Source organism: Pelodiscus sinensis, chromosome 1, assembly GCF_052426305.1.
Source record: "Pelodiscus sinensis isolate ZL-2025 chromosome 1, ASM5242630v1, whole genome shotgun sequence".
NCBI lineage: Eukaryota > Metazoa > Chordata > Testudines > Trionychidae > Pelodiscus > Pelodiscus sinensis.
The window spans coordinates 236,557,157-236,585,148 of NC_143052.1; the positions used below are offsets into that span (position 1 = coordinate 236,557,157).

General features: G+C 42.3%; 2 protein-coding genes across 9 annotated transcripts in view; both read left to right on the plus strand.

Moving 5' to 3' along the window:
* IL18R1 (interleukin 18 receptor 1) overlaps positions 1-11,328 on the plus strand; it is a 49,420-nt gene extending 38,092 nt beyond the window's left edge. For 4 of the 7 annotated variants that reach the window (XM_075917377.2, XM_089775389.1, XM_075917387.2 and 1 more), the window contains 4 exons: positions 2,626-2,762; positions 4,797-4,958; positions 6,366-6,524; positions 8,749-11,327. In XM_075917377.2, coding sequence (XP_075773492.1) covers positions 2,626-2,762; positions 4,797-4,958; positions 6,366-6,524; positions 8,749-9,152 — 862 coding nt within the window. In that variant the 3' untranslated portion in view covers positions 9,153-11,327. Of the gene's footprint in view, positions 1-2,625; positions 2,763-4,796; positions 4,959-6,365; positions 6,525-8,748 lie in introns of all 7 variants that reach the window. The other 3 variants (XM_075917388.2, XM_075917391.2, XM_075917389.2) reach the window with 1 other exon arrangement.
* An 11,320-nt stretch (positions 11,329-22,648) lies between these two features.
* The window catches only part of IL18RAP (interleukin 18 receptor accessory protein), a 44,853-nt gene continuing 39,509 nt past the window's right edge, over positions 22,649-27,992 (plus strand). Inside the window, exons 1-2 of one of the 2 annotated variants that reach the window (XM_075917392.2) lie at positions 22,649-22,768; positions 27,488-27,665. In XM_075917392.2, coding sequence (XP_075773507.2) covers positions 27,596-27,665 — 70 coding nt within the window. In that variant the 5' untranslated portion in view covers positions 22,649-22,768; positions 27,488-27,595. Of the gene's footprint in view, positions 22,769-26,359; positions 27,666-27,992 lie in introns of those variants that run through there. The other variant, XM_089775388.1, reaches the window with a different exon arrangement.

The following is a 27,992-nucleotide window of genomic DNA, read 5'->3' on the forward strand; positions in this document are numbered from 1 at the left end:
ACCAGTACACCTCGTTCCACGTGTGGGCATGGAGTTCAGACTAAGGGGGATTTAAAAATGGCGGAGCCCGGGAAGATGCAAATGAAGCCCAGGATATTTAAATCCTGAGCTTCAATTGCAACTCTGGTTGCCCTCATTTGCCTACCTAGCTCGAACTACCGAGCTAGTGTAGACATACCCTAAGTGATCCATTCCAGTTACAAAGAAGCCTTAACATGGCTGTCTTTCAGGTCCTTTTCTTCTCAATTTTTATATTGATGATTTTGTTCTAGCATTAAAAGAGGCTCAGTATTTCCACCCCTAAAATTATGGCTCACATTGTGACTATTTTATATGCAAATATAGTTTTACTATAATAGATTCCTTGGTGATTGAAGTGCTCTTAAAATGTGTTTGCTTTATACTCACAATGGTGGATCTTTTGATAAATTAAAAAAACAACAACAAGTAGTGTGGTAGCACTTTATAGACTAATGAAACATGTAGTGGCACAGCCCACTTCTTCTGATAGCTCGTGATACCATCTACATGTTTCATTAGTCTGTACAGAAAAACACAACAAATGGTCTGGTAGCACTTTATAGACTAACTCGGCTACTCCCTGAAGCTTGATAAATTAAATTATTCCAAAATTAAAGTAATTTTCTTTAGTTGGAGATGGAGGCTGCATAAATGTAACATTGATAGACATTATATTGATCAAGTTAGATCTTGCTCTTATCTAGTATCTGGTTCTCACAAAATGTCTTGTGGGATGAGCATATTCAGGTAACAAAAGAGAAAGTCTCAGATTCACTGCAAGTTCTGTTACATTTTATCTGGACTTCTGGGGTCAGTATAAGTGCACCAGCCCTTGGAGTTTTAAAGTATAAACTCAAATTTTGTATGGCACAGAAATGTGGAAGTAGAATGAGTCTCTGAGACTAGAAAGAAATTTGCATAAAATCATTAAGTTTCATGCTCTGTGAAATAATACTGCAGTCAGTCTCCTTAGACCTGAACTCTATTCTATCCAAATTCCTAAACTGTAGTAGTATTTTTTTTGATTTGCATAGGAAACTCAGAGCATTTGCCATGGTTATGCTTAGAGGAACAGCTCAGCAGGAGTCTGTTACATATATTTCCTTGATTAGAACATATTCAAAATGCTTTGCACTCTCTAGGTTTCTCAAAATTAGAAATGATTAGATTTAAGTTTTTAAAAGATGAAATCCCTGATCAAGTTGAGAATAGAGGATATTAATAAGCAGTTGGGAGTGGCAATTGTTTCTATTTCAGATGTCACTGTAGTTTCCCCCATTAAAAGACTTATGGGTATGCCAGATATTTAGAAAGTCTGTGTAATAACATGGTAAGAAAGGCCTTCTCAGCACTCTCTATTATTTATTCATGCAGACAGCTTATTTAGAATGATATGATGCTGGCATTGGGAAGTGTAATCGCCTTTGAACATGCGTCTTAAGGCAGATGGAAGATCTATCCCATCATTTATTAGGGTGCATCTACACTGCAGGGCTTAACTCGAAATAAGCTATGCAAATTGAGCTACGTCAATTGCATATCTTATTTTGAAATAGCAAGCATCTACACAGCACTTATTTCGAAATAGAGCATGCTTCCTTGGACTTCCCTTAATTCCTTGCACAATGAGGGTTACAGGAGTCTGTGTAAGAAGTCCTCCAGACACTATTTCAAAGTAACTGCCTTCTGTGTAGATGGGGACTATGTTATTTTGAAATAGCGCTAGTTACTTCAAAATAGTTTTGCAGTGTAGACGTACCCTTACATTGTATTTTGGATTGCCACTTGAGGTCAAAATGTTTTCCTGTATTTTAGTCCTGAATGGCTTGTTCTATGACCTCTCACAAATAAAATATGTATTAGGAACTGATGATTTATTTGTGATACAAGTGGTTGCCCTGTTTGCATGGTCCACCACTAAAATAAGAAAAAGGCAAGTGGCATGTTGATCATATGTGCATTAATGTATTGATGAGTATTGTAGTTTATTATAGCTTTGGATTTAACTGTATTATTGTGCTACTTTTTTTCTGCATTGGTCCAAGGCCAGGGTGCCATTAATAAACTACTATGGATTGTAATGTATAATAAATCTTGGATTTATTCGTGCATGTGGACCTGGGGGCAAAATAGGACCATGCTGATTCTCCTCCACTTCTTACTGATAGAGTATGATGTCCTTAGTGAAAAGATTAACTTGAGTTTGACAATGAGAAGAAAAAGTGAAGCATTGCAGTTACATGTCTAATATATGAGTTGGTTTATTTATTAACTGTTCTTTTTTTTTTTTTAAGTACAGCTAGTTTATTCTAACCTGCAGTCATAAAGAATCATAGAACGTTAATTTCTTATGGTAATAATTTGGTAAACATCAGGTTTTAGCTCTTAGCTGTGAAGCTGAATAAGACTATCTTGAAAGTTATTTGAAAGCTATGAGTGCCAATTTTTAAACTTATAAAATCCATTTGGGTGTGAAGGCTATTGGAAACAGCCATCCCTTTAAGAACACATTACATTTAGTATTTGTGCATTTAAATTATTTGATTAAAATGAATGCTTTGTAATAAGGAAAGAATGTTCATTAACTCTGTGCCTCTGCTGTAGTAATTCAGGAAACAAGAAGTATGTCTCAAAACTATTGTGGATTAAAACAGTTAAAGAAGAGGACTTCAATTCTAACTATACCTGCCTCTTGAAAACTCCAAATAAATCACGGGTTAAAAATTTTACATTGAAGAAAGGTAAAGTATTATATAAGACCCTTACTTCTGAAGTTTAATGATTTACAAATAACATATGTAGGCATTAAATAATTGGATTTTTATTGGTAAATGTCAGTTTCACTATACACAGACAAACTGATGACAGGCTATTTCATCAATAATAATCAAAATAGAGGGTGATGAGTAAAAATAGTAGAGAGAAAATAACAGTTTGAAATCAGTGCCAGTTCAGAAATGACTGTTACTCATTTGCTTATTTAAAATCTTATCTTGAATTTACACACATGCACACACAACCAGTATGACAAGCAAGAAAGAGAGAAAGAAAGATGTCTAAAAGGAACTCTTGATAAAAACAGGTGAGGGTATCTTGGGCGCACAGACATATTTGTGTTAGAGAAGAAACAGGCGACCCAGGAGCGGATGGGGTAAACGGAACCACTTTATTGCCTATGCACGTTTACTTCAGACATTCAACACAATGTCCGAGTGGCAACAACCTGGCATTAGGCAAACCCTTTTATCTATTTTAGTATGTTAATTCACATGTCTATCACTACTTTTCCTAGAGCTTTATTTAGTAATGTTAATTCCCATAAAAATGAATATTAAGCAAATAATGAATGCAATTATACCCACCCTTAATTACTATTTACAGAATTTCTAATTAAATCAACATATTTTTATGCTACAAACTAAAAGGTTACAGAGATTACAAGGATTTTAACCCTGAAGAGATTTATACAGTACCAATGAGGATAAGCAAAAGACACAACAAACTAGAGCAGCTGCATACTTATCTGCTTTCCTAGGCTGCAAAGTGAAGGGGAAAAGCATGTTTAAGCATAATGCTGTGACTGAACTCTGAACCACTAATGCAACAAGGCCATTCCAGACCCCTATAAATTGTACTCTCCCCCCTCCCCCAACAATATGGACAGTTTGGGATGATATGCAATTCAGAGTGAAAGTCATTTCACGCAGCCACAACTCAGTTAATTGGGCTTTGTGGGTGAGGGGAGGGTCTGAGGAGGTAAAATACATTTCCTGATATGGTGCTGGAGCAGGGTGGCACCCTGCAGAGTAAACTTTGAAAGCTTGGTACTGTTTCATTCCCTAGTTCAATACAAACTGATTCATGGCCATATGAGATGTTACCAGGAAATGATTCACATTGAAAGTTGAATTCTCTAGTCCTAGCCGTAAGATAATGATTTTTACTAAGAACCAGGGGATAGGTAGACCCGACTCTTCCCCCAGCTCCTGGGGATAGGAAGATTAGCAGCTGTGTCAGCCCCTGCCTATCTGTATCCCCTCCTCAGCTACCAGGGAGAGGAGAGCTGGGGCTGCATCAGCCCTGGCCTCTCGCCCCCCCCCCCCCGATCACTGGGGAGAGGAGGGCTAATAACTGCACCAGCCCCAGCCTGGCCATCAGGGAAGGGAGGGCTGGGGCACCCTGCCTGTTGGCATTCCCCTGCCACTGGAGCTGGGCCAGTCTCAGCTTCTGGGCTCCCCTCTCCACTCTCTGGCTGTCAGGGCCACAGCCAGCCCATGCCTCTCGGCCCCCCCCCCCCCCCCACTCTGGTCACAGCCATGACTTCTTGGCTCCTGCCTGCCTCTCCCCCCACAGCCAGCCCCGACCACTTGACTCTACCCCCAGAGCAGCACTAGCCTCTTACCCCCACCCCACGGGGGGTGGGGCGGAATGAGCGTTTGCTGCTAGGCCTCACTCGGCCCTGCGTTCTTCCCCCACACCCCCTCAGTTGCTGAGGGGAAGGGGGGCCACTCCGAGGCCTCACCAGACTCTACACTCTCCCTTGGCCACTGGGGAAGTGGGAGGAGAGAGGCTGCAGCATGGCAGTTAAGTTATGCTGGGGAAAGAGGAGGAGGGAGGGGGATAGGAGGCATGTGGGACACAGTGTGATGTGATGAGGTCACTCTCATCCCAAAGGAAAAACTTATATAGAGAGAGCGAGCGAGAGAGGAAAAAAAATGCATATCATGAGCCAGCCATGTCACAAAGTTCTAATTGTTTGGGCTTTTGTTTTACAGGGAACCCTCTAGATCTCCCTCCACACGTATTTACTACTGGAATAATCGTGACTATATTCTCGTCACTTGTTGCTGTGCTCCTGGCAGTTCTTTCTGTAATATTCAGAGTTGACTTAGTTTTATTTTACAGAGACATCACTGGAAAAGATGATACTGTAGGAGGTAGGACTTGGCAAATGCTGCCATTGGTACAAGTTCATGTAGTGATATAAAACTATTAATAAAATAGTATACTCTGACTTCCGGTAGGTCCTATAAAATAGTGAGATGGAAACAAAAAATCCAGGAGAGGAGGATATTGCACAGGGATGGATGGAGAGGGGTAAGCAAGGCAAGACTTGGCTGAGGAGAGGAAAATAAAATAAATGAATAAGAAGTGTGTGGCTGGCAGAAACAGCATTGAAAATACAGACGTGACTAGGGCCGTGTCCAGACTCAGGGGTTCTTTCGAAAAAAGTAGCCTTTTTTCGAAAGAACTTCCCCTGCGTCCAGACTCAAGCCGCGTTCTTTCGAAATAATTTCGAAAGAACGCGGCTTTTCTTTCGATGGCGGTAAACCTCGTTTCACGAGGAAGAACGCCTTCTTTCGAAAGCTCCTCTTTCGAAAGAAGGCGTTCTTCAATGTAAAGAGGCCGTCTTCGAAAGAGAGCATCCAGACTCGCTGGGTGCTCTCTTTCGAAAAAGCGGATTTCTCTTTCGAAAGATCCGCCTGCAGTCTAGACGCGATCTTTCGAAAGAAGCCTGCAGTCTAGACATAGCCTTGGAGTAGGAGAAAATAGCAAAGCTGTCAGATAGCATTGCATATTGTTTTAGCATGCATCATCCTGTAATGTGTCCTGATTTTTTTTCATTCTGAGAAGGAGTGTATCCTGCAGCTGTCAAATTCTTTTTACATTCACCTTGCTAAATCCTTGTTCTTTCCAGAGATCACTGGAAAGATGTTGCTCCAATGTCAATGGGGATTGTCAATGTCAACCTTAAGGAAGGCAGGTTAACACAAAGAAGCATTAGTGTGGCCCATGCACAAGAGCTCACCACTTGATATTGACAGTTGGTCTACTTGTACTGTGTCTGATCTTCCCTTTGTGGTTTAGTTTCTCGGAAGGTTGTGGTAATACAGCCCTCATGGTATTTAGATGCCTCAGATTTCTTTAACCCTTGTCAATCTACATTGCTAGATTGCATTGCTTGGTAATCTCCTAATAATGCATAGAAAAAAATTGCAACATACATCAGTAAATCTCAAAGTAGTTCATAGTCTTTAATGTTGGAGAGAAACTGAAAGAAACCTGGAATCCCACAATATCAATTTTACAGACTCACTTTTCAGAGTAAAACCACATTTAACGATGCAAGTTTCTATCCATAAGTGCAATTTAATTAGGTATGATTAGTGCCGGGCATAAAACAGCACATTACAATAATTTTCAATAAAAAAGGGACACAGTTTTTAAAGTATTTGTGGGGGAAAAAGTGGCTAGATCTGTGTGTCAGATTGAAACTGGTCCTGGATATTTTGTGTGAAAGGTGACAGAACAGAAGGATGAGACAAATTGACTTTTTTTTCCAGATGGTAAAGAATATGATGCTTTTGTGTCTTACCTGAAAGACTCCATACCTACCAATGTAGAAGAAAGAAAATTTGCTCTGGAGATATTGCCCAGGACACTAGAACAACAGTTTGGATACAAATTATGTATATTTGAGCGGGATGTATCTCTTGGAGGAGGTAAGCAAATAGAATGCCATTGATACTGAACTGGTACCAAACTTTCACAAAATGTAATTTGTAATTAGAATGATCTCTATAAATGTGACATTTTTGCTTTTTAAACATGATTCTATTTTGGAGTACGAATGACAGTGTACACATTAACTGACATACAAGCAACATCAGAAGCTGTTCAGAAAGTGTAGACTTATTCTGTCCTTCATTTCAGTGTGCAGAGGTAACCAAAAGAAGAGCTTGAGCCAATGGCCGTTGAAATTAATGGAAAGACTCCCATTGATTTGAACAGTCTGAGTCATCCACTAGGTGCATCTTAGCCACAGTGTATAAAGTGTATAAAGGTGGGGATTAGCTCAGTGACATTCTCTTTCCCTTCCTAGAATCTGAAGGGCAGTCTTGGGCATCCATAGTTCTCAGACAAGAATAAAGAGGGTTGCGCATGGTTACAGCAGCTCTCTCTGCCATATTCTTGTCTGCTGTCAGACATAAAGATTGTGCCTCAGTGCTTCTTTAAGCTTCATAAATACCCCTACTCCCTGCCTAGGTTGCTTGAGGGCCTGGCATGACGGTCATCAAGATGTGCGCAGATTGCATTAGACACACTAATGTTAGGAGGCCAGTACCTTTTCTCTTTCCAGCAGCGTATGGAGTTGGAGCAGATTTTGAACCTTGATGGAACAAAGACCATAAAATTCTGTCAGCAAAAATATGTTGTCCTGCCCCCTAACCAAGAATAATCGGTGCAGGGTAGAATATTGTCCTTTATCTAGTTAATCTTCTGAATTAATCTTCAGCATTTGAAAACAAGCTACCTTAGGTGTTACCACAGAATGGGTGTGAAAATACTGCGTATGTCTTTCTTCATTTCGGGAAAGCTTTCTGCTTAATGCTTCTCAGAAACCTGAGAGAGCTAATGATTTGAAAATTAAGCTTGGCTTTATAATGCAACTATTTTTGCTGTATCTGTGCTATAAAAAACATTTTTCTATAGCACACAATATTAATTATCTTTGTAATTTTTAGTATGTAGAAGCTTTTATTAAAATTGACTGAGTTATAGTGGACACCTATATGATGAGTGCACCAGAAATACCTTAATAAGATAAATGTGATAACATGACATTTTGAATATTGCAAGATTTTATAAATAGATGACCCTTTACAAAGGTTTCAAATCTCAGACAGCACAGTGTGATTTCATGTTGCTCTGAGGTCTTATAGGGGAAAAATGTTTCTGTAAAGTTTTGGCTGTGCATGAGTATATTGTTACAGGTCATTTGCAGGATATAGGGATTCCCGATTTAATTTCATTCACTATTTTTAAATAAATATTTCTGCAGTCCCTGTTTTTAAAAAATATCAGGTTTTGAAAACCTGCAAAATAATGCTTCAGAGAGGCAGCCGAGTTAGTCTGTAACAGGAAAAACTTAAAGAACAACAATAGGTGCTACTAGTCTATTGTTGTTGTTTAAGTTTTTCCTATGGTTCCTATGGTTTTTCCTAATGGTTTGCTAGATGTCATTCCACAGCAGGGCTGTATTAAGAGGGGGGCTAGCCGGACAGCTGCCCAGGGCGCCAAACTATGGATGGCATGTGATGGCAGCTGTAAGATGTGTAGTGCGCTGGGGGGGGCGGGGCCGCATGTGCGCTGTACGCCCGCTGCCCGGGGCACAGGAATAGCTCGAGCCAGCCCTGTTCCACAGTAACACATACTGTTAGAGAGAGTGCTAATATTACCCACACTTGGTTATCTGTGGTACTGATACTATTGAAGGTGTGAGTGTCTGGTGGTACCAAAAAGTAGTAAAATGAGGGTTAAAAGATTACTGAATGTTATGGGGGTGATTAACGGTGCATGGCTGATGACTTACTGTGGAAGTACTCTGATTCTCAGGGTGGACCTTCATCTGTTTAAAAAAGGAACAGACAGAGCTGATATGTTGGTTTGTAGTTGCTTTCCAACGAGAAATTAATGTATGCTGGCTATAGGCAAATTAGGATTGCATTGCCATTTTGCATAAACTGCTCACAATTTAATATCTGAGATTTTTTTTTAAATCTTTTCCTTTTTTTCACGTTACTCAGTAGTGGGATAGACTAGGAAGAAACAAAACACACCGTAATTTAGTCACTTTGAAATGTGTCAAAATTGACTAAAAGATGTCTTGAGTTAATGTCTATACATTTCACTGATTTTCTTAAAGTCTGTATCTTTAATTTACAGCTGTTGTTGATGATGTCCATTCATTTATTGACAAAAGCAGAAGATTAATCATTATACTGAGCCGGAACTACATTTCAGACAGAGTCATGTATGAACTTGAGACTGGACTGCATAAGGCACTAGTTGAAAGGAAAATTAAAATAATATTAATTGAATACATGCTTATAAGTGATTATAATTTCCTGCCAAAATCACTGGAGCTTCTACCATCCAGGAGAGTTGTAAAGTGGAAAGAGGATAAGTCTCTTCCTTTGAATTCCAGATTTTGGAAGAATCTACGGTACCTAATGCCAGCGAAAGCTTCCACATCAAACATGAGAAGTCACAATGATTCTGTGAGCCCTACTTCAGAAGAAGGAACTCAAGCAACATCTGTGTATTGGGAGTCTAAAACATTCTTATAGCCAAAAACTGAAAAAGAAACATGCTGCAGAAATGAGCTCATGATGTTACTTACATGAAAGATACTAAGTGTGCATGTTTTAGGGAGGCGACATGGTCTAGTGACTAGAGCACTGGTGGGGACTTGAGATAAGAAAGCAAATCCTCAGCTTGTACACATTGTCATAGTCCAGAGAGCTAGGTTATCCCTGCCCCTCACTCCTTGGGGCTATGACAGTTTACACAAACTGGGGAACTACCCTAAGAATTCTTAGTTCACTGTGCCTTGGATTCATTGTGTGACATGGGGCACATCAAAAACCTTTCTGTTTCAGTTTCTTCATTTCTCATAGAAAGACTTTCTACATACACACATTTGTGCAGCCATTTAAGGCCTCTGAATATTCTATATTTTCAAAGTATTATTATTTACAAATATGAGTTATTATTTATGCTTTCTGTTGAGCTAGCATGTAAGGATTCCAGTCAGGGATCAGAGCCATATTGTACGAGGCACTATACAAACAAATAACACAAAGACTGTTTCTGCAGTAATTAGTTCAATATCTAGGATTTAGATAATATAATACAGGTGAATAAAGTGACAAATCAGGGGAGGGAATTAATGGGTTGAAAGAAGAGGACAGGAGGACACGATAAAAGCAGAAAGCTGGTATATTTGTATATATTAATTCTAATCGTAGTCTGACTAGTTACTGGTGGTCACTGCCCAGACTGGTAGAGCCCTACAAACCTGTGGATATCAGTTTTATATCTGTGAGTATCTGCATATGAGGATACGGATACAGTTCATTTTTTGCAGATATGGATGTGAGTACGAATTTTGTATGTAGAACCCTGCAAATGTGTGGATATATGATTTATATCCATGGATATCCACATCTGTAGATGTCAATATAGATATTCACAGCTCATTTTTGTGGATACAGATGCATATACAAATTTTGTATCGGCACAGGGCTCTACTGACCACTGCCAGATGGTAGTTTTTAGGAGGCATCATGGCAAAGCAATACTCTCTTGCTGAGTGATATTCAGCTCAGAGTACTCTGAACAGCTGTTAAAATGAATGCAATTAGGAATACCACTTTCTCCAGATATGCCAATAGGTACGACTTGTATCTGAGCTGCTTCCAGATGAGACAGTGGAGTTGAGGGGGGTCTGAAATATTTTCCCCACTCTTTATTAAAATAATTCCAATATCTAGGTTACCAATCTTGGTACTCCTGTGCCTTGGTACGGAGAATATTTCTTTAAACTAGGTCAGATTGGCAGTATTTTATACAGATTTTCACAGATGTAAATGGTCACATAAGGCAAAAGACAGTGGTGAATCTAGACCTCTATTTTGGCTTCTAGAATAGCCGATCTTCTAGGCTTATCCAGTATTTACAAGATTCAAGTACATAGCTGTGCAGTTGCACTTTGTCAGGATTTTTGTGATTATGTTTTTGAACATGGCTTTCAGATATGCACCTGATAATTTCTTTTTAACCATGCAAGACTTGAAGCTCATTTGAATTATTTATTAATTTACTTGACTTTGTTCAACCTGATGTTCCTAAATCTTGCCACTTAGTAAAATGTTCTTGCCCACTTTATGTCAGATGTAGAACCCATGGGGAATTTGCAATCAACATTGTTGGGATATGTAAAAATTAGTAGGGGTCTGGGAAAACTATACATCAGAGGGTGGGGTCTAGCCAGAATAGGCATTGCATTGACCTTTAAACATGTTTTTCCCCTTTGTCCTGGCAGCCCTGGAAGACGGTTGCACTGAACAGTGTCTTGTTTTGTCTTTGCACATGTCTGTAAAAGACATTTTCAGGGTTGAAGTGCTTTCCCCACCCTATAAACTGCTGATTAAGACAATATGTAATGCTGATTCAATTAAAAACCAGTAAACAACATACAGGGGTGGGTATAATTGTATTCATCACCTACTTATTAATATTCATTGTGTAGGAGTTAAGATTACTAAATAAGGTTTTAGGGAAAGTAGTGATAGACGTGTGAATTAGCATACTAAAACAGATTAAAGGTTGTAATTGTTGCCAATTTGTTGCTACTCGGACATTGTGTTGAATGTCTGAGGTAAACGTGTGTATGCAATAAAGCACTTCCGTTCACCCCATCTGCTCCTGGGTCGCTTGTTTTTTTTTTTCCTCTAACAGACACAATTCCGTTCCTGGCTACAGAAGAGCCTGCGGGGAGAGAATAAAATTGACAAGATGCTTCGAGGCAGGCAGTTGGCAAGCCAAAAAAAATCTCTCTTCTTCTTCTCATTTGTGACATTTTGTTACAAATTAGAATGTAATATTTTAAAAGACATGACATTTTTTTTATACGAAGGGATTTCCACTTTCCAGACAGCTCTAGTCAGATATTCCTATTGGCTATTCCCACACCAAACTGAGGAAAAATAAATAGGTCCTCAGAAATTCATGCAGGTTCTGAGAGTCACGATTACCTCTTTGGTACTGTAATCTGAAAGGAAGGTTCGTATTTTAAAAAATGCTCCCCAAAACAAATGTGTGGTGCAAAATTTATTCCAGCTGTAGCTATACTGACTACATAGAATTACAATAGGTTAATTTAGCCCTTGGGATATAATCCAGTACACCAGGGAACAATGGAAAAAAATCAAGCACAAATGAAATTGAATTCTCAACTGTATTTCTATTATATATACTGCAAAAGTCCAACATAAAATAGCAAGCAAGATACACCTCACAGATGACCTGAAAAAAACCTTGCTTATGCCCAACATAGGAGAAATTGTTCAACAGTAGTTTATTACTAGAAATGTTACTTCATTAATACCTGTTAATGAAACTCTGGATTGTTGGATGCATGCAGCACAGTTTAGAGGAGGATGACTAGTTCCTGTATCTCAGCAGGAATTCCAGGAATTATTTTTCCTGTTTGTAAAAGTGTACCATCACAGTCCATCCCTCCTATGATACAAAGGTATCAAGGGGGAAGACTAGTGAAAAAGTACTGTATTTAATAAATGAGGGATGGGATCAAATGAATGATATTTCCAATATGAACGAGGTATTGAATTTGTCTTTAAACAGTTGTAGTTTGCCTTGTAAACACAGGTGTACATAAAGTGGACATAACAGAATGTTTGAACATATAGGCTGCGTCTGGATTGGCAAGATTTTCCGGAAATGCTTTTAATGGAAAAGTTTTCCGTTAAAAGCATTTTCGGAACAGAGCATCTAGATTGGCACGGACGCTTTTCCGCAAAAAAAACCCCGATCGCCATTTTACCGATCGGGGCTTTTTTGCGGAAAACAAATCTGAGCTGTCTACACTGACCCTTTTGTGCAAAAGCTTTGAGCAAAAGGGACTTTTGCCTGAACGAGAGCAGAATAGTATTTCCGCAAGAAGCACTGACTTCTTACAGTAGGAAGTCAGTGCTTTTGCGGAAATTCAAGCTGCCAGTGTAGACAGCTGGCAAGTTTTTCCGGAAAAGCGGCTGATTTTCCAGAAAAACTGGCCAGTCTAGACACAGCCATAGAAAACAGCACGTGCAGTTGATACTGATATACCTCTAATGCTATCAGTGTTGCTCTCTCCCTGTCACCAAACCCTTCAAATCCTGAATTAAAGGCCATGGACTGAAGGGCTGTGTCTAGACTGCATTCCTTTTCCATAAAAGGGATGCAAATTAGACACATCGCAATCGCAAATGAAGCGGGGATGTAAATCCCCACCACTTCATTTGCATAAACATGGCTGCCGCTTTTTTCCGGCTCGGAGCTTTGCTGGAAAAAAGCGCCAGTCTAGACGGGGATCTTTCAGAAAATAAACCCTTTTCTGAAAGATCCTTTATTCCTCTTGTATATTGCAAGATTTTGCTGTATGTTAACTGTATCAAGGGACTGCCATGGTTTGGGAGGCTGGCACAAGACAGCATTTGCTGCTCTAGAGCTGCAACTTGGATTTTAACAATCGAGTGGATGAATTTAGATCTGTTGTTAGCACATATACTCTGCCATCCAAAGCAAAATATAGATCAATATTAATGCCAAACGAGTTGCTTCTGCTAGCTTTTTCAAAAATTACTTCTAAGTGACAAAGTTGAAAGTTGTAAAAATATATTTTGTTTTAAGAAAACCGATCTCTGACATATCTCTTAAACACTAGCTTAGCTCTGTCCCCACCCACATACTTTTTATCTGTACGTTGCTCTATCTAGGTATTAATATGGCATTAATGTCTCACTGTGTAAGATGCATGGTGCAAAGATGATTGGGAAATTCCCTACCACTGGGGCAGATTGTACTTTGCTGCAGGAAATTATAACCATCTGTACTGAATAAATTGTCTTTTATCATACAGAGTAGCAACAGGGGCATTCAGGTCACTAGGCTGAATTATACTCTATTATGTGCATGTAACCTCCCTGACTTCACAGTCTGGTAGGTGTGACTTTTCCTTTCAACCTCCTCAAGTTCTGGCAACTACTGCTCGAGCAATGCTAGCGGCTCTGACTCATGCCAGGAAACTGATTACGGGTTGGAAATTTTTTGCCTGCTCTGTGTGAGTGTGGGTTGTCAACCACAGCCTAGGATGGGGGTAATGTGCAGATACTCCACACCAATGGGGCATCATTAACCTATGGAGGTATAATACCCCCACCCTCAGGATTCCAGGCATTGTCTGGTGAGTGTGTGTCCTATGCTATCTGTTGATGTTTTCACTATTTCTCCCCTCCTAGCTCTGTCAGCTTGGGATAGACAGGGTGCCTATCTTTCCCCCTGTTTTTCACACACAAAACAAACCTTGTGTTCTCCTGAGCAGAGGAACTATAATTACTGTTGGCCATTGCACAAAAGGTAAGATGTGGTGGACAAGGGGTGGGAGGAGAAGATGACTCCCAGAACATGCCTTACCCCTGCCACCTCAAGCATACTTGCTTTACAGGATCGGATCAGATTAGCTGCATCTCTAAAGAAGAGCAGGGTGGAGACCAGATTTTTAGTATGCAGATTACTTTTAAATCATAGATGGAGGCTAAGACTCAGGTTTGGATGTGACAGTACTGAAAACTGATTAGATTTTGAGATAAAATGGTGGAAATCTCATTAGATCAGCAGCTTTGATTTGAAACCTGTTCTTCCAAGACTTCCGTGGCACCTGATTTGGTATCAGAAAAAAATAGTCCCTTTCCAGTCTTAGATCTGTTCTAAACTCAAACCTATGGGATCTCTTATACCTCAAATGTGACCTTCATCTCTGATATTCAAAGGGGTCAGGGTTTGAGTTTTTGGCTGTTCCTTCCCGTGCCTTTTAATTTAACAAATACTTATTACACACATTTAAACATGAAGGGTAATAATCTCCAAATAATATATTTAAGGGAGACAACTATTCACCACATGGGATAGGTGTAGACAAGAGGAGGCATAGCTTGACTGCTCTTGTCCTTGTGATGTTCCTCTCAAATTCATGCCTCCAGGAAGGAGTCAGACATGTCTATAGGTTTAGATGTCGTGTGTTGATCTGATATGTGTGACAGCAAAGAGGAAGGTTTAATGATCATCACAGAAACGTTTCAATGTTTAAATTTCTGAGAAGTATGAATGACCATAAAATAAAGGAATGAAAGGACCCAGATTTAGAACCAAGTGCTAGAGAAGAAGAATGATCTTGTGGATAAGGTGCTGATTTCATACTAATAATATCTGGCTTCAGTTCCTGTTCAGAGCTTTGTTGTGAGTTGGGGCTAGTCAGCTGGTCTTTCCATTCTTCTGTCTAGTTGTTAAATGAGAATAACTATTGCTTCCTATGCCCCAACCTATCTCTATCATGTCTTTTTAGACTGCAAGCACATTGGGATAGGGACTGTCTCTACTTACTATGTGTGTGGGGCTTAACCTTGTTGGGGCACCTATCCTTTCCTTTAATATAAAAAGTAATAATCAGCTGCTGTTGATATATAGGGACTGTCCTTGTGTTGAAAGGACTGATTTTCACCTGTTGGGCTTTGAGCATTTGCAGTTGCAAGTCATCAATGATATGTTTTTTGAAAATTTCTAGAGAGATCACTTTTACAGGCTTTGGGACTCGGTAAAGATCAATAAGGTACTTGTAAAATGCTCACAGGGAATTGTCTGGAACAGTTAGAAAGCTCTACTTTTAAAGGTTTAATTTTTGAAATGAATGAAACTAAGAGGCAGCAAACAGCCTCCTCTTGTCTACACCGTAAGCCTTTTCACGGGTGTCAGGCATATTGTAGATGAGCACTAAGAATTAAAAGAAAAAGTAAAATAATGAAACAATTATGCCATCTGTGTAAAGGTTCAGTTCCGCAAGGTGCAGCAGACCTCCTGAGAAGTGCTGGGCACTTTTTAGCTTCCATAGGCTGCAATGAAAGTTGAAGACACGCAGTATTTCTCTGTGATCTGCATCTTGCAGATTTGAGCCCTACTGTGGCCACTGGAATGTGTGCATGTAAATCTATGGCAATATTGATCTGACTTTAGTAACCCCAAACACCTATTGGAACAAAACACCCATATCGTACTCCTCACGAGGGGAAAATGTGCATCCAACAATCGATGCCATCGTGGGAGTAAGTGGGAGCTGCATATGCAAAGAGAAGGATGAAGCCTAATGCTTCTGATAGACGTGTTCACATGGCTGGACCTCTGGACCCCCATGGAGCCACCCTGAAGCTGAAATTGTATGAAGGGGGGGTCAGGGTCAGGTCTATGTGCTGTCACTGTGCCTGTCTGGGAGAGAAAGAAAAGGCTGAAGCAGGATGTGGTAGTCCGGGGTTTATGGCAAATAGAATATGAAACAAGAAATATGACATGTAATTGCTAAACTGAGGCATGAGTGTCATGCTGTCTGGAGTGGTTCACGAAACATGGGTGCCAATGAGGCAATAACTCACCAAACTTGTTGTGAGTTCTATACTTAGATTTCAAGAACTACACCTGTTTTATCGGGACCATCACAGACAACTCTTGTGATAGAAATGTAGCCGTGTTAGTCTGGGGTAGTTGAAGCAAAATGCAGGACAATGTAGCACTTTAAAGACTAACAAGATGGTTTATTAGATGATGAGCTTTCGTGGGCCAGACCCACTTCCTCAGATCAAATAGTGGAAGAAAGTAGTTACAACCATATATACCAAAGGATACAATTAAAAAAATGAACAAATATGAAAAGGACAAATCACATTGCAGAACAGAAGGGGGATGCGGGGGGGGGGGGGGGGGAGGGGGAGGAAGGAAGGTAAGTGTCTGTGAATTGATGATATTAAAGGTAGGGAGAGTGGGATGTTTGTGAGTTAATGGTATTACAGGTGATAATTGGGGAAACTGTCTTGGTAATGGGTGAGATAGTTCAAATTCTTGTTAAGTCCTTGTTGGCAAGTGTCGAATTTTAACATGAATGACAGTTCAGAGGATTCCCTTTCAAGTGCAGATGTAAAAGGTCTTTGTAGCAGAATGCAGGTGGCTAAGTCATTTAGAGTGTGTCCTTTCTGGTTAAAGTGGCAAGAAACTGTTTTCTCTTTGTGATCTTGTCTGATATCTGTTTTGTGGGCATTAATCCTTTGGCGAAGTGTCTGAGATGTTTGTCCAATGTACATAGCAGACGGACACTTTCGGCACATGATAGCATAGATTATATTTCTGGATGCGCAGGAATATGTGTTCTTGATCTTATAACTCACTTGGTTAGGTCCAATAATGGTATCAGCAGAATGAATATGTGGACAAAGCTGGCAACGGGGTTTGTTGCAAGGGAAGGTACCAGGGTTGGTATTAGTGTGGTATGTCCTGTGGTGGTTGGTAAGAATCATCTTGAGGTTAGGTGGTTGTCTATAGGAGACTATGGGTCTGTCTCCCAGAGCCTCTTTGAGTATGGTATCCTGTTCCAATATAGGCTGTAGTTTATTGATAATGTGTTGGACAGGTTTAAGTTGGGGGTTGTAGGTGATGACAAGTGGTGTTCTATTGTTGGTTTTCTTGGGTCTGTCTTGAAGTAGATGGTTTCTAGGTATTCGTCTGGCTCTTTCAATTTGCTTTTTTATTTCTCTGGGTGGGTAGTTGAGATTTATAAATGCTTGGTAGAGATCCTGAAGCTTCTGGATCTTGGGCATTCAGCTCTTGGGCATGCCAAGTTATTTTGCCACTCAGGCAAACCTGCCTCTGTGATTAGATGGTTCCTTACATGAAAAACACAATATTCACAATACTCCCAGCACAGGTGCTGGCTTTTTTTTCCTGTGAGTATTCCACCCCAGTGCCATCCTGAGGCCCTGCCTAGCCCGTACCCCAACTGTTTCTGCCCCTGCTCTGTCCCCTCCACCAAGCACCTCCCATAAGCTGCCCAACAGCAGATTGGCTGCTGATTGGTGGCCCTGCTGAACAGCTGTGGGTACTGAGCAACCCCCGTTTTATTCTAGGGGTGCTTGAATTCTGGAGCCCCCATGGAGTTGGTGCCTCTGCCCCCCAGGCTCAAAGGGCCCATTACCCTAGATCAATTGCACGTTAGCTCTCGCATCAAAGACAAATGCTGACAGCCAATCCTGTAACAAACTAAAGATGTATTAACTAGGAAAAAGAAATGAGAGTTATTTAGAAGGCTAAAGCAGATAAACAGGCACACACAAAGGAGTCAGTCTTAGGTTTCAAAAGTAATAGAAGCTGCTGTGATCTGCAAGCTCTCTATGGGCTAACCTAAGCTAAGCAGCTTGGGGATCCTTCACTGAGGTTTAGAAACATTGCCCACTCCAAATGCCAAGCACTGCAGTGATACGGTTCCTTTTGCTCAGGGATTTTTATTCTCTTTCCTTGAAGTTGAAACTGTGATGGGATGAGAGTTTGGCATGCCCCCCCTTCGCGGGTGTGGAAGAGAGTTTGGCATGCCCCCCCTTCGCGGGTGTGGAAGAGAGTTTGGCATGCCCCCCCTTCGCGGGTGTGGAAGAAGCAATCAATCAGGTCACTTGACCACTGATGTGCCATAATGGTTCATCCAGTGTCTATGGGCCTTCTGTTTTTGGGCAGGGGATGACACTGCCCATAGCAAACTAGTATTTCACACTTGACAGTGCTTCTCTCCTACCTGCGCTGGAAGGAGAGGTGTCCAGTTTAATAACATAACCTTGTAAAATTACAAAATAAATACTTGCTACTTTATACCATGAGATCTAGGTGTTATAAACGAGATTAATGCAGGCAGCAACTCACAAGCATTTCATAAACTCCAAACACTAAATACATTCTCATAAATTTACCACCTATTTTATCAGCACTACCACACTAGAGAGACAAGTTGGTTTCACGCGATAGATTTGTCAATGTTCCTTGAAGCATAGGAGCCTTGACATGAACTGACACATGATTTGCCAGTGTCACATGAGACCTAGTAATATGAAGAGAGCATTACATAAAAAGGTACCTGTTTGATGATTATCATATGTGGGTGCTGATCTCTGAATATTTAAGTGACTTACTACTCTATAAGCAGGGTCTGTGTAATTATCATCAGCATTTTGACAAACCTCCCTCACCAGAAAACTTTCTTTGTTCTTCCTGCTTTGAAATGAAACAAAATAGCCCACAAGTTTTGTTTTGTTTTTTAAACGTGGCTAACAATAGATTTTAAAGAAATTATAGGCTCTAGACCAGGGCTGGAGAACATATGGCCCAGGGGCTGGATATGGGTTCTGGCTTTCCTCTGGGCTGCCCAATCTGGCCCTGCTGCCATCAGGGGTATCCCGGGATTCCCAGATGGGGCTGCCCAGCTACTGCTGTCCCTACTACTTCCAGGAGAGGGGGGTCCCTGCCTGGCTGCATGCCTCTGGAATCCTCGCTGCAGCTGGGGGTTTCCCACCAAGGGCTGGGATTCCCTGGCCACCTGGCCCAGCTGATGCCACGGGTTCCTAGCTGGGATGGAAGCGCCCCTGGTTCAGCTGCTGCTGGCCCAGCCCTGGCTCCCCAGCCCCTGGGGTTCTCTCAGATGGCTCCAGTTCCCACCTCCCAGGCTCTTTGGACCAGCAACATCCATGGCCCTGCCAGACCACGGATGTTGCCAGCCAGAAAGTCCCAGATTTGGGAGGCTCAACCTGTATCGGCACAGGAAAAGGTTCAGAAAAGGGCAACAAAAATGATTAGGGGTTTGGAACGGATCCCATATGAAGAGAGATGAAAAAGACTTGGACTTTTTAGCTTAGAAAAGAGGATACTAAGGGGGGATATGATAGAGATCTATAAAATCATGACTGGTGTGGAAAAAGTGAATAGGGAAAAATTATTTACTTGTTCCTATAACATAAGAACTAGGATTCACTAAACGAAATTAATAGGTAACAGGTTTAAAACAAACAAAAGGAAGTTTTTTTTCATGTGGCGCTCAGTCAGCCTGTGGAACTCCTTGCCAGAGGATGTTGTGAAGACCAGGACTTTAACAGGAATCAAAAAAGCGCTAGATACATTCATGGAGATTAGGTCCACCAGTACTTATTAGCCAGGATGGATAGGAATGGTGTCCCTAGTCTCTGTGTGTCATAGGCTGGAAATGGATGACAGGAGAAGGATCATGTGATGATTGCCTGTTCTGTTCACTCCTTCTGGGGCATCTGGCTTTCAGGGCCGGCTTTAGGAAGTGCAGGGCCCCATTCAAACAATTTCCACGGGGCCCCGCAGCAATTTTGGTTGAGGAAAAACAAACAAAAAAAGCACACAAGTTTCAACAGGGAGCCCGAGGAGTTTTTTTTGATTGAACAAAAAAAAAAAAAAAAAAGAAGCACAAAAAATCCCCCGCCAACACACACACATACCCTCCCGTGGCACAGGAAAACCCTGCGCTAAACTCACACCTCCTGTGGCGCAGGCAGCCGACGCACTCCTCCTCAGGGGCCAGCAGATTTGTATAATTGTTGGTGGTGCCCCATTAAGCACACTCCAAGCCCCCATTAACCATGCCCCCTGACCCATATTAACCACGCTCCGTAACCCCCGTTAACCAGGCCTCTGGAGGTAACATGCTCGGGTCAAGATGGACACATGACCAGAAGTAAAAGGTGTCATGTCACCCCTCTCAAAGGACTTTTCCCAATATCCTCCTACCAACAGGGATTAGTTTGGCACCCACCAAACTCCCCTCATGCAACTATCCTGCAATTGCATTAACCCAATGTGTGTGACATTAACTTGGGGGCAGAGAGGCTGGGGGAGGTGTTCCTTCTAAGCTAAGGCTATGTCTACACTTGTGGCTTCTTGTGCAAATATAGCCATTCTTGCACAAAAATCCACAGAGCAGCCACACTGCCCGCCTGCTCTTGTACAAGGAAATTTACAGTATGGCATGGTAAGAGCTACGCAAGAGCTACGCTCTTTTCTAACAGGTGTAAGCTCTCTTGCACAAGAGGGTAGTGTGGATGCTCAGCAGGGATTTCTTGTGCAAGAAACCCCTATGGCTAAAATGGCCATTGGAGCTTCCTTGTTCAAGAGAGCATCCACACTGCCATGGGCGCTCTTGCGCAACAGCACAGCTCACACATGGCAGTGTGGACATGTTCTTGCGCAAGACTTCTTGCACAAAAACCCTTGCGCAAGATGTTCTTGCACAAGAAGCCGCCAGTGTAGATATAGGCTAAGAGTTTCCTCCAATGAGCAGAATTGATTTTGTGATGTGCACCTGTTTTGAGTTCATGTGGCTTGTTTGGATGTGTCACTGTGGCACCCAAGTTCTTAATAAATTTTTATAAACCTTAACATTTTCTCTCTGCTGCCATGTCTCCTCCCCTTGCTCCATCAGCTCCCCTGGTGCCTGCTGCCCCCCAATTCCTCTCCCTCCTCTGCTGTCCTGACTCCTGCCCTTCTCACTGCCCTCAGCCCTCCTGTGATCTGCCCCCCTCCACCAGCCCTTCTCTCCCCCTGCCCACTCCTCCAGTGGCCCCACTCTGATCATGTGAGCTATCCCTCTTCTAACACCTCCCTCTACAGACCTGCTCTGCCTCTCTCCTCTGGTGCTGGTCTCTCCCCTGCAGGTATCTGCCCTTCTGCTTCACCCCAGAATCCCCTGGCACCTGCACCTTCCCTTACCCCTGCACTCTCCTGGTGTCTCCCCCTTCCCTTACTGCCCCTGTCCCCGTTGCCCTCTTTTTCCTTGATGCCCCCTCACCACTCTCTGCCTCATTCCCCTCCTGCCCCTCTGTGCCCTCCATCCCCATCTTTCTCATGCCCACCCCTTCTTTCAACCCTTCTCCCAGCACCTCCCCCTCCTCCCTCTAGCCACCAATGCCTTTCCCCTCTCCTCACTTCTCCTCTCCTCTCCTCTCCTCTCCTCTCCTCTCCCAACATCATCCTGTCCCCCCTCCCACTGACACCTCCCCTCCTGCCCTTTCCCTCATTGTCTGCACTTGGCCCCCTGCCATTTGTCTCTCCTCCACTCTGTCTCTTGGTGCCTTCCCCTTTCTTCCCCCTCCTCCTCCACACAAGCCCCTTCCTCTCCCTCCCATCCCCTCCCCTCCACACAAGCCCCTTCCTCTCCCACCCCCTTCCACTCCCCCTAGTTTTCCCTCTCCTCTCTTTTCTGCCTTCTACTTTGCGGGGCCAGAGTCTGTGCTTGGGCCCCGGACTCCAAACCCCAGGCCATGCGACGCAACGTGGTGCCCAGCCATTTTAAAATCCCAGGCCGTGACAGCATGTCACACCCAAGCATCTTCCCCACTCACCTGCAAACACCGTGCATGGCGGCAGCAGCAGCAGCAGCAGCAGCAGCACGTGCTGGTGAGGGGGAGCCGCACTGAGAGCCACGCATGGCAGGGATGGGCTGGGGCCAAGGGGGACGCTCTGGGGGCAGGGTGGGAGGACGTGCAGGGTGGCCAGAAGGTAGGGTTGAGGGACCGCTCCAGACAGAACCAGGGGAGAGACCCAGCTCCAAATATTGCTGGCGCAGGGCCCCCTGCTCTGAATATTAACTCACTGCCCATGGCGCCGGCACACTTCCGGGTTCAGGGTGCAGGGCCCCATTCAGAGGAATCGGGGGAATCGGCCTAAGGCTGGCCCTGTGGCATTGTCTACTGTTGGAAGACAGGATACTGGGCTAGATGGACCTTTGGTCTGATCCAGTATGGCTGTTTTTATGTTCTTAACCCCCAACCCATTCCTACACCCTCCCTCCTGCTCAGATGCCATACCTCAAGCCCAATTCCTAAAAGCTCCCTCCCACACTCTGAACCCCTCATTTTTGGCTCTGTCCCAGAGCCAAGGGGAACCCCATACAATCTGCTAGCCTGGGCCCCACTGGGCTCTGGTATACGAGGGGAGGGTAGGGAGTGCCTTTCTGTTTCTTTTGTTTTGCTTTTCACTTTTGTGCAGCTCCCAACTGATTTTTCTGTAGGTCAGCGGCCCTTGCATCAAAAAAGGTTCCCCACCTCTGCACTTAGACTTTCATATAAAGGTTGCACAATTTTTGTGCTGATCTTACGAGAAAACTAGCCGGAAATTGAGTATAAACATTTTACAACTAAGCTGAGAAAGGAAGGGATGATGACTTTGAGGTAAAGGAAATTCCTGTAAAGGAAACAGACTCACAGCTAGAACTAACCACAGCTCTTATCAAGTATGGTAGGAGATGCAGGTAAGATTTTTAGATATTACTTCTTTCAAGTAAAGTTTTTAACTGACACTCTCAAACTGTCTTCTCCCCTGCTTTTTACCTGTTTTATTGGATGGTTGGATGGTTGGGTGGATGGTTGGATGGTATACTTTAATTGTATATACATACTGAAATACTGTATTATCTTTCTGTGCTTATGCAACCATGGCAATATGCATATTTTAGTTGTTGTTTCGCAAGATTGTCTAGTTTTTGCTTCTTTCGTGGATGTATCTGGCTTTTCTCATCTCTAGATTGTTACTATTAATTGCCTTCTAGCCTTCTCCCCTGAGAGTCTGTTCTCTTTTACATTGATGTTCCAGGAGTGACTCTGTTGAAGTCAGTGGAAGTACACTGATGTTAGAAGCTATTTTGTGTATGGGTGAGATCAGACTCAAGACAATAAATTCTGTCATTCTCATGCTACTCTGCACTAGACCTTCAAGGGCTACCCTGACCCAGAATCTCTCATGAACTGGATTGTAATTTCTTCCGATCAAAGTTGCTATATAAACAAAATAATACGTGGCGTACATAGGCTTGCTACTATTCTGAAAGAAACCTGGAGGATCTGAAATAGGGTAGGGTAACATAGTTCAATAGCCTTTTAGCCTTTAATACTTTACCACAGGAAGTGAAGATTAGATTTCAATAATTATTTTGTATCTGAACAGCTCTCCCCAAGTGGAATCGGTATCCTGGCTGGTGGGGCAAGGAACTTAGTTTTCTTCCCAGTTAACTGTAGTAGGGAAATTTGTCCCCTTCAAGTATTCAGTACATATCCAGGGGATGCTGGTTCTGCATAAAAAAAGCTGGATTGATTAAAAAAGAGATTGCTTTCTCCCCTGCATTCAGGTCCTCACTATGAGACCGTGCACACTGCCACGCAGCCTAGGTTGCCCATCATTGCCCCTTCCACTTGTGATGAGAGCCTAGAATTAGAAATTGATGCAAACCAATAGGTAGTAGTGGAAGGGAAAAAACCTGGCTGGGCTTTATTTCAGTGGCAGACTTCCCAGTCTCTTCCTGATGCACAGAGTAATCAATCAACTTTGGGGTGTATCTCGAAGAATCATCTTGCTGACCCTTCCTCAAGCCAGCCTCCTGTCACGTGGTAATACTGCAATGAAAATTAACCTGCTTTCTTTGTAGTGTGATGGCTTTGATAGACTATCTCCCAGGTGCACCCCAAAAATGCTAAATCTGGCTTTGGGCAAAAGTGTTAGAAAGTGCATGATTTCTCCCTTGCTGCCTCCTCAGAAGGTCAAAGGGAGAGAGACTTTCCCTCCCCAAAAGAAGGGTGCTGAATGTTGGCTGTCGGGAGGAACCTGGAGGAGGAAAACAGTCTCATCTGGTGACTGGAAATTTAGTGTGGGTGCATTTGTGACAGTGAAGATACACATCAAAAGAATGTCCCAGGATGATTTTACACAAAATACAGAAAAAAATTACCGTTTCTAAGAAATAACAAATACATTATGGGTTGTCTTTAAATGAAGTTCTGACCTACCCTCTGTCAAAATGCTTTTATGCTGCACTTTCTGCCACTGATTGTCTTCAGAATTAATGTAGCATAAAACAGAGCCTACTAAGAGGAAGTCACCTGATTCAGCCTAGCCCAAGACCCTTGGAATTGCAGCTTCATGCTGATTTTAAAATCCACGAGAAATGGGCAAGATGAGCAAGAACCGATTTAATATCAAAACAGAGGTGGGAAATGTGAACTATAATTAACACGTATAATGACAAACAGCAAGCCCTGGTCAGTTCCTGGCAGAGCAGCTGTCTATGTAGAATAATTTCCCTGTAGGCTGCAAAATGGGAGTGTGTTCATTAATGCTGCTGATGTCAAAATAAACTGGGGGAAGGAAGTGTGTCTCATTGCTTGTGTGAATGGGACCTGATTTGCATAGTGTGCCCACAGACCAAAAAACTCAACCAGGACTTTTTTCTACAGCATGAGTCAGTGCCTGTTACATGAATTTGCGAGTGCAGAGTCACTTGATGGACTGATGATAGATCAAAAAGAATAGGTAGCCAAAGTACTCACAATTCAAGTGTAGCTAACATACACAATCTTATTGTGAGGCTGAATAGTTCAGTTCAAGCCTTGTATGATGCCTAGACACTGCAGAAGTAGACACTGTACACATACTGGCTGCGTCTATACTGGCATGATTTTGCGCAAATACTTTTAATGGAAAAGTTTTTCCGTTAAAAGTATTTGCGCAAGAGAGCGTCTATACTGGCATGTGCCTTTGCACAAAAGATTTGCTTTTGCACAAAAGCATCCGTGCCAGTGTAGAAGCTCTCTTGCACAAGAAAGCTCCGATGGCCATTTTAGCCATTGGGCTTTCTTGCGCAAGAAATTAACGTTGCTGTCTACGCTGGCCCTCTTGCGCAAGAATACTTGCGCAAGAGGCTTATCCCTGAGCGGGAGCGTCAAAATATTTGTGCAAGAACCACTGATTTTGTACATTACAAAGTCAGTGTTCTTGCGCAAATACTTGCGGCCAGTGTAGACAGGCGGCAAGATTTTGCACAAAAGCGGCTGCTTTTGCAGAAAATCATGCCAGTCTAGACGCAGCCACTGAGAACATTGTTATTATTGCTAACTAGAAGATTCGCCTGGCATTGCTTGGGTCCTTAATTCACATAAGTTTTGGTTTTTTTCATTTAAATCATTGCTCTAGGGTGGGGCTGGGGATGAGGGGTTTAGTACGCAGGCTGCCCTGGGGAGAGAGGACAACTCCAGACTTTTCTTACCACAGCAACTTGGGGCCAGGGGAGAAGCATCTGTCCATGGCTGCTGCAACTCCAGCAGGCATAGCCAGGGGAGGGGTGCATGTCCCCCACCTGGGGGACAGACAGACAAACTCTCAGACATATATAATAGATAGCGGTCCCTTATTCCACCTCTGCCTGCTGCAGGCCTAGTGGGGTCATAACTGATTCAATCTCCATCTCTGCTCCTTTCTTGCGCCCTTGTAGTCATTCTGCAGTATAATTGTCCTTCCTACCAGACCCCTGCTTTTCCATTTTTATGAGAAACAATAAAATTCCAGGTACATCCCATTTTCCTGGCACAACCAAACCCTGACCTTGCTTTAAGTTATGATAAGAGGAAGGTGCATAGCAAATTTGGTGGTCCTAGCTCCTGCTGTTTAGGAGGAGTTCTTCAACAAATGGAATCACAGACAGACCACCGGACAGACAGATGAACATTTCTAACATATATAGTAAGAACTTTAAAAAAGACACAGGCTGTGTCTAGACTGGCCAATTTTTCTGGAAAATCAGCCACTTTTCCGGAAAAGCTTGCCAGCTGTCTACACTGGCTGCTTGAATTTCCACAAAAGCATGGACTTCCTACTGTAAGAAATCAGTGCTTTTTGCGGAAATACTATGCTGCTCCCGTTGGGGCAAAAGTCCCTTTTGTGCAAAACTTTTGCGCAAAAGGGCCAGTGTAGACAGCTGAGATTTGTTTTGCGCAAAAAAGCCCCGATTGTGAAAATGGCAATTGGGGCTTTTTTGCACAAAAGTGCGTCTAGATTGGCCATGGACGCTTTTCCACAAAATGTGCTTTTGCGGAAAAGCGTCCGTGCCAATCTAGACGCTCTTTTCCGAAAATGCTTTTAATAGAAAACTTTTCCGATAAAAGCATTTTCGGAAAATCATGCTAGTCTAGACATAGCCACCATGATTGTCTTGGATGTCAGACTGAACTGGCTTGCCTAGTGGAATTATAACTACAGCTATGATGAGGTTAGCTATAACCACTCGAGAGATCTTGGAGTTGTGGATAGTTCTCTGAAAACATCCACTCAATGTGCAGCGGCAGTCAAAAAAGCAAACAGAATCATTAAAAAGGGATAGAGAATAAGACAGAGAAAATCTTATTGCCTCTGTATAAAACCATGGTACACCCACATCTTGAATACTACGTACAGCTATGGTCTCCTCATCTCAAAAAAGATACATTGTCAATGGGTAAAAAATGATCTCTTCCCATATGATGAGAGATGAAAAAGACCGGGACTTCTCAGCTTAGAAAAGAGGAGACTAAGGGGGGATATGATAGAGGTCTATAAGCTCATGACTGATGTAGAAAAAGTAAATAAGGAAAAGTTATTTACTTGTTCCCATAACATAAGAACTAGAGGTCACCAAATGAAATTAAGAGGTAGCAGGTTTAAAACAAACAAAAGGAAGTTTTTCTTTTTGCAGCTCATGGTCCGCCTGTGGAACTCTTTGCCGGAGGAAGTTGTGAAGACCCGAACTTTAACAGAGTTTGAAAAAGAACTAGATAAATTCATAGAGATTAGGTCCATCAATGGCCATTAGCAAGGGTGTGTAGGAATGGTGTCCCTAGTCTCTGTCAGAGGCTGGGAATAGGTGATGGGAGAGGGATTGTTTGAAGCATCCCTGTTCTGTTCACTCCTTCTGGGGCACCTGGCATGGCCACTTTTGGAAGACTGGATACTGGGCTAGATGGACCTTTGGTCTGACACAGTATGGCTGTTCTTATGTTCTTTTGTAAAAATATGGTACATACCAATTTTCAAAAAGACATGATCTCTTAGTGGGAAATGATGTCTACCAATTTTATGCTGCAATGTTATGCACTGTGTGAAATACCACTTCCCACTCCCGTGTAGAGTGGACTTTCATTCAAAATAAAGCAATTTTCCTCCTTTACAGCAAAGATCATGTTGACAGGAGGCATTTCTGATCATCTGTTCCACAGTACTTCACAGGCCAACTAAGAACATATGTTTCCAGAGTGAATCAAAATTGGAAAGGAAAAAAATGTTTATTCTTTGCTGGATTCTACTATTGTTTATCAAAGGAGCAGAGGTTAGAGAGTTTAATCTGTCAGGTAAGAAATTGTTTCATGTTTGTGGAAATATTTCAAAAAATTAAAATATTTTTATTGGTTGGTAAAAAAATGAATTTACATCCCACCACCATTTCATGAATTTTCCCTGATTCTGTGTAAGATTTTCTTGTGAATTATAATTTTATGCATTTTTGGTTAAACACTGATGAAGTGCTTGGGACAGCATAAAATACAAAATTCATAGCCCAGGAGTTATAATGGAAGGGAATGGACATGTCAATATGATGGAAAAATAAAAACTGGAATTTTCAGAGCATAATGTAACAAATTGCTGCTGAAACTCCACTGGAGAATACGTCAGGATTA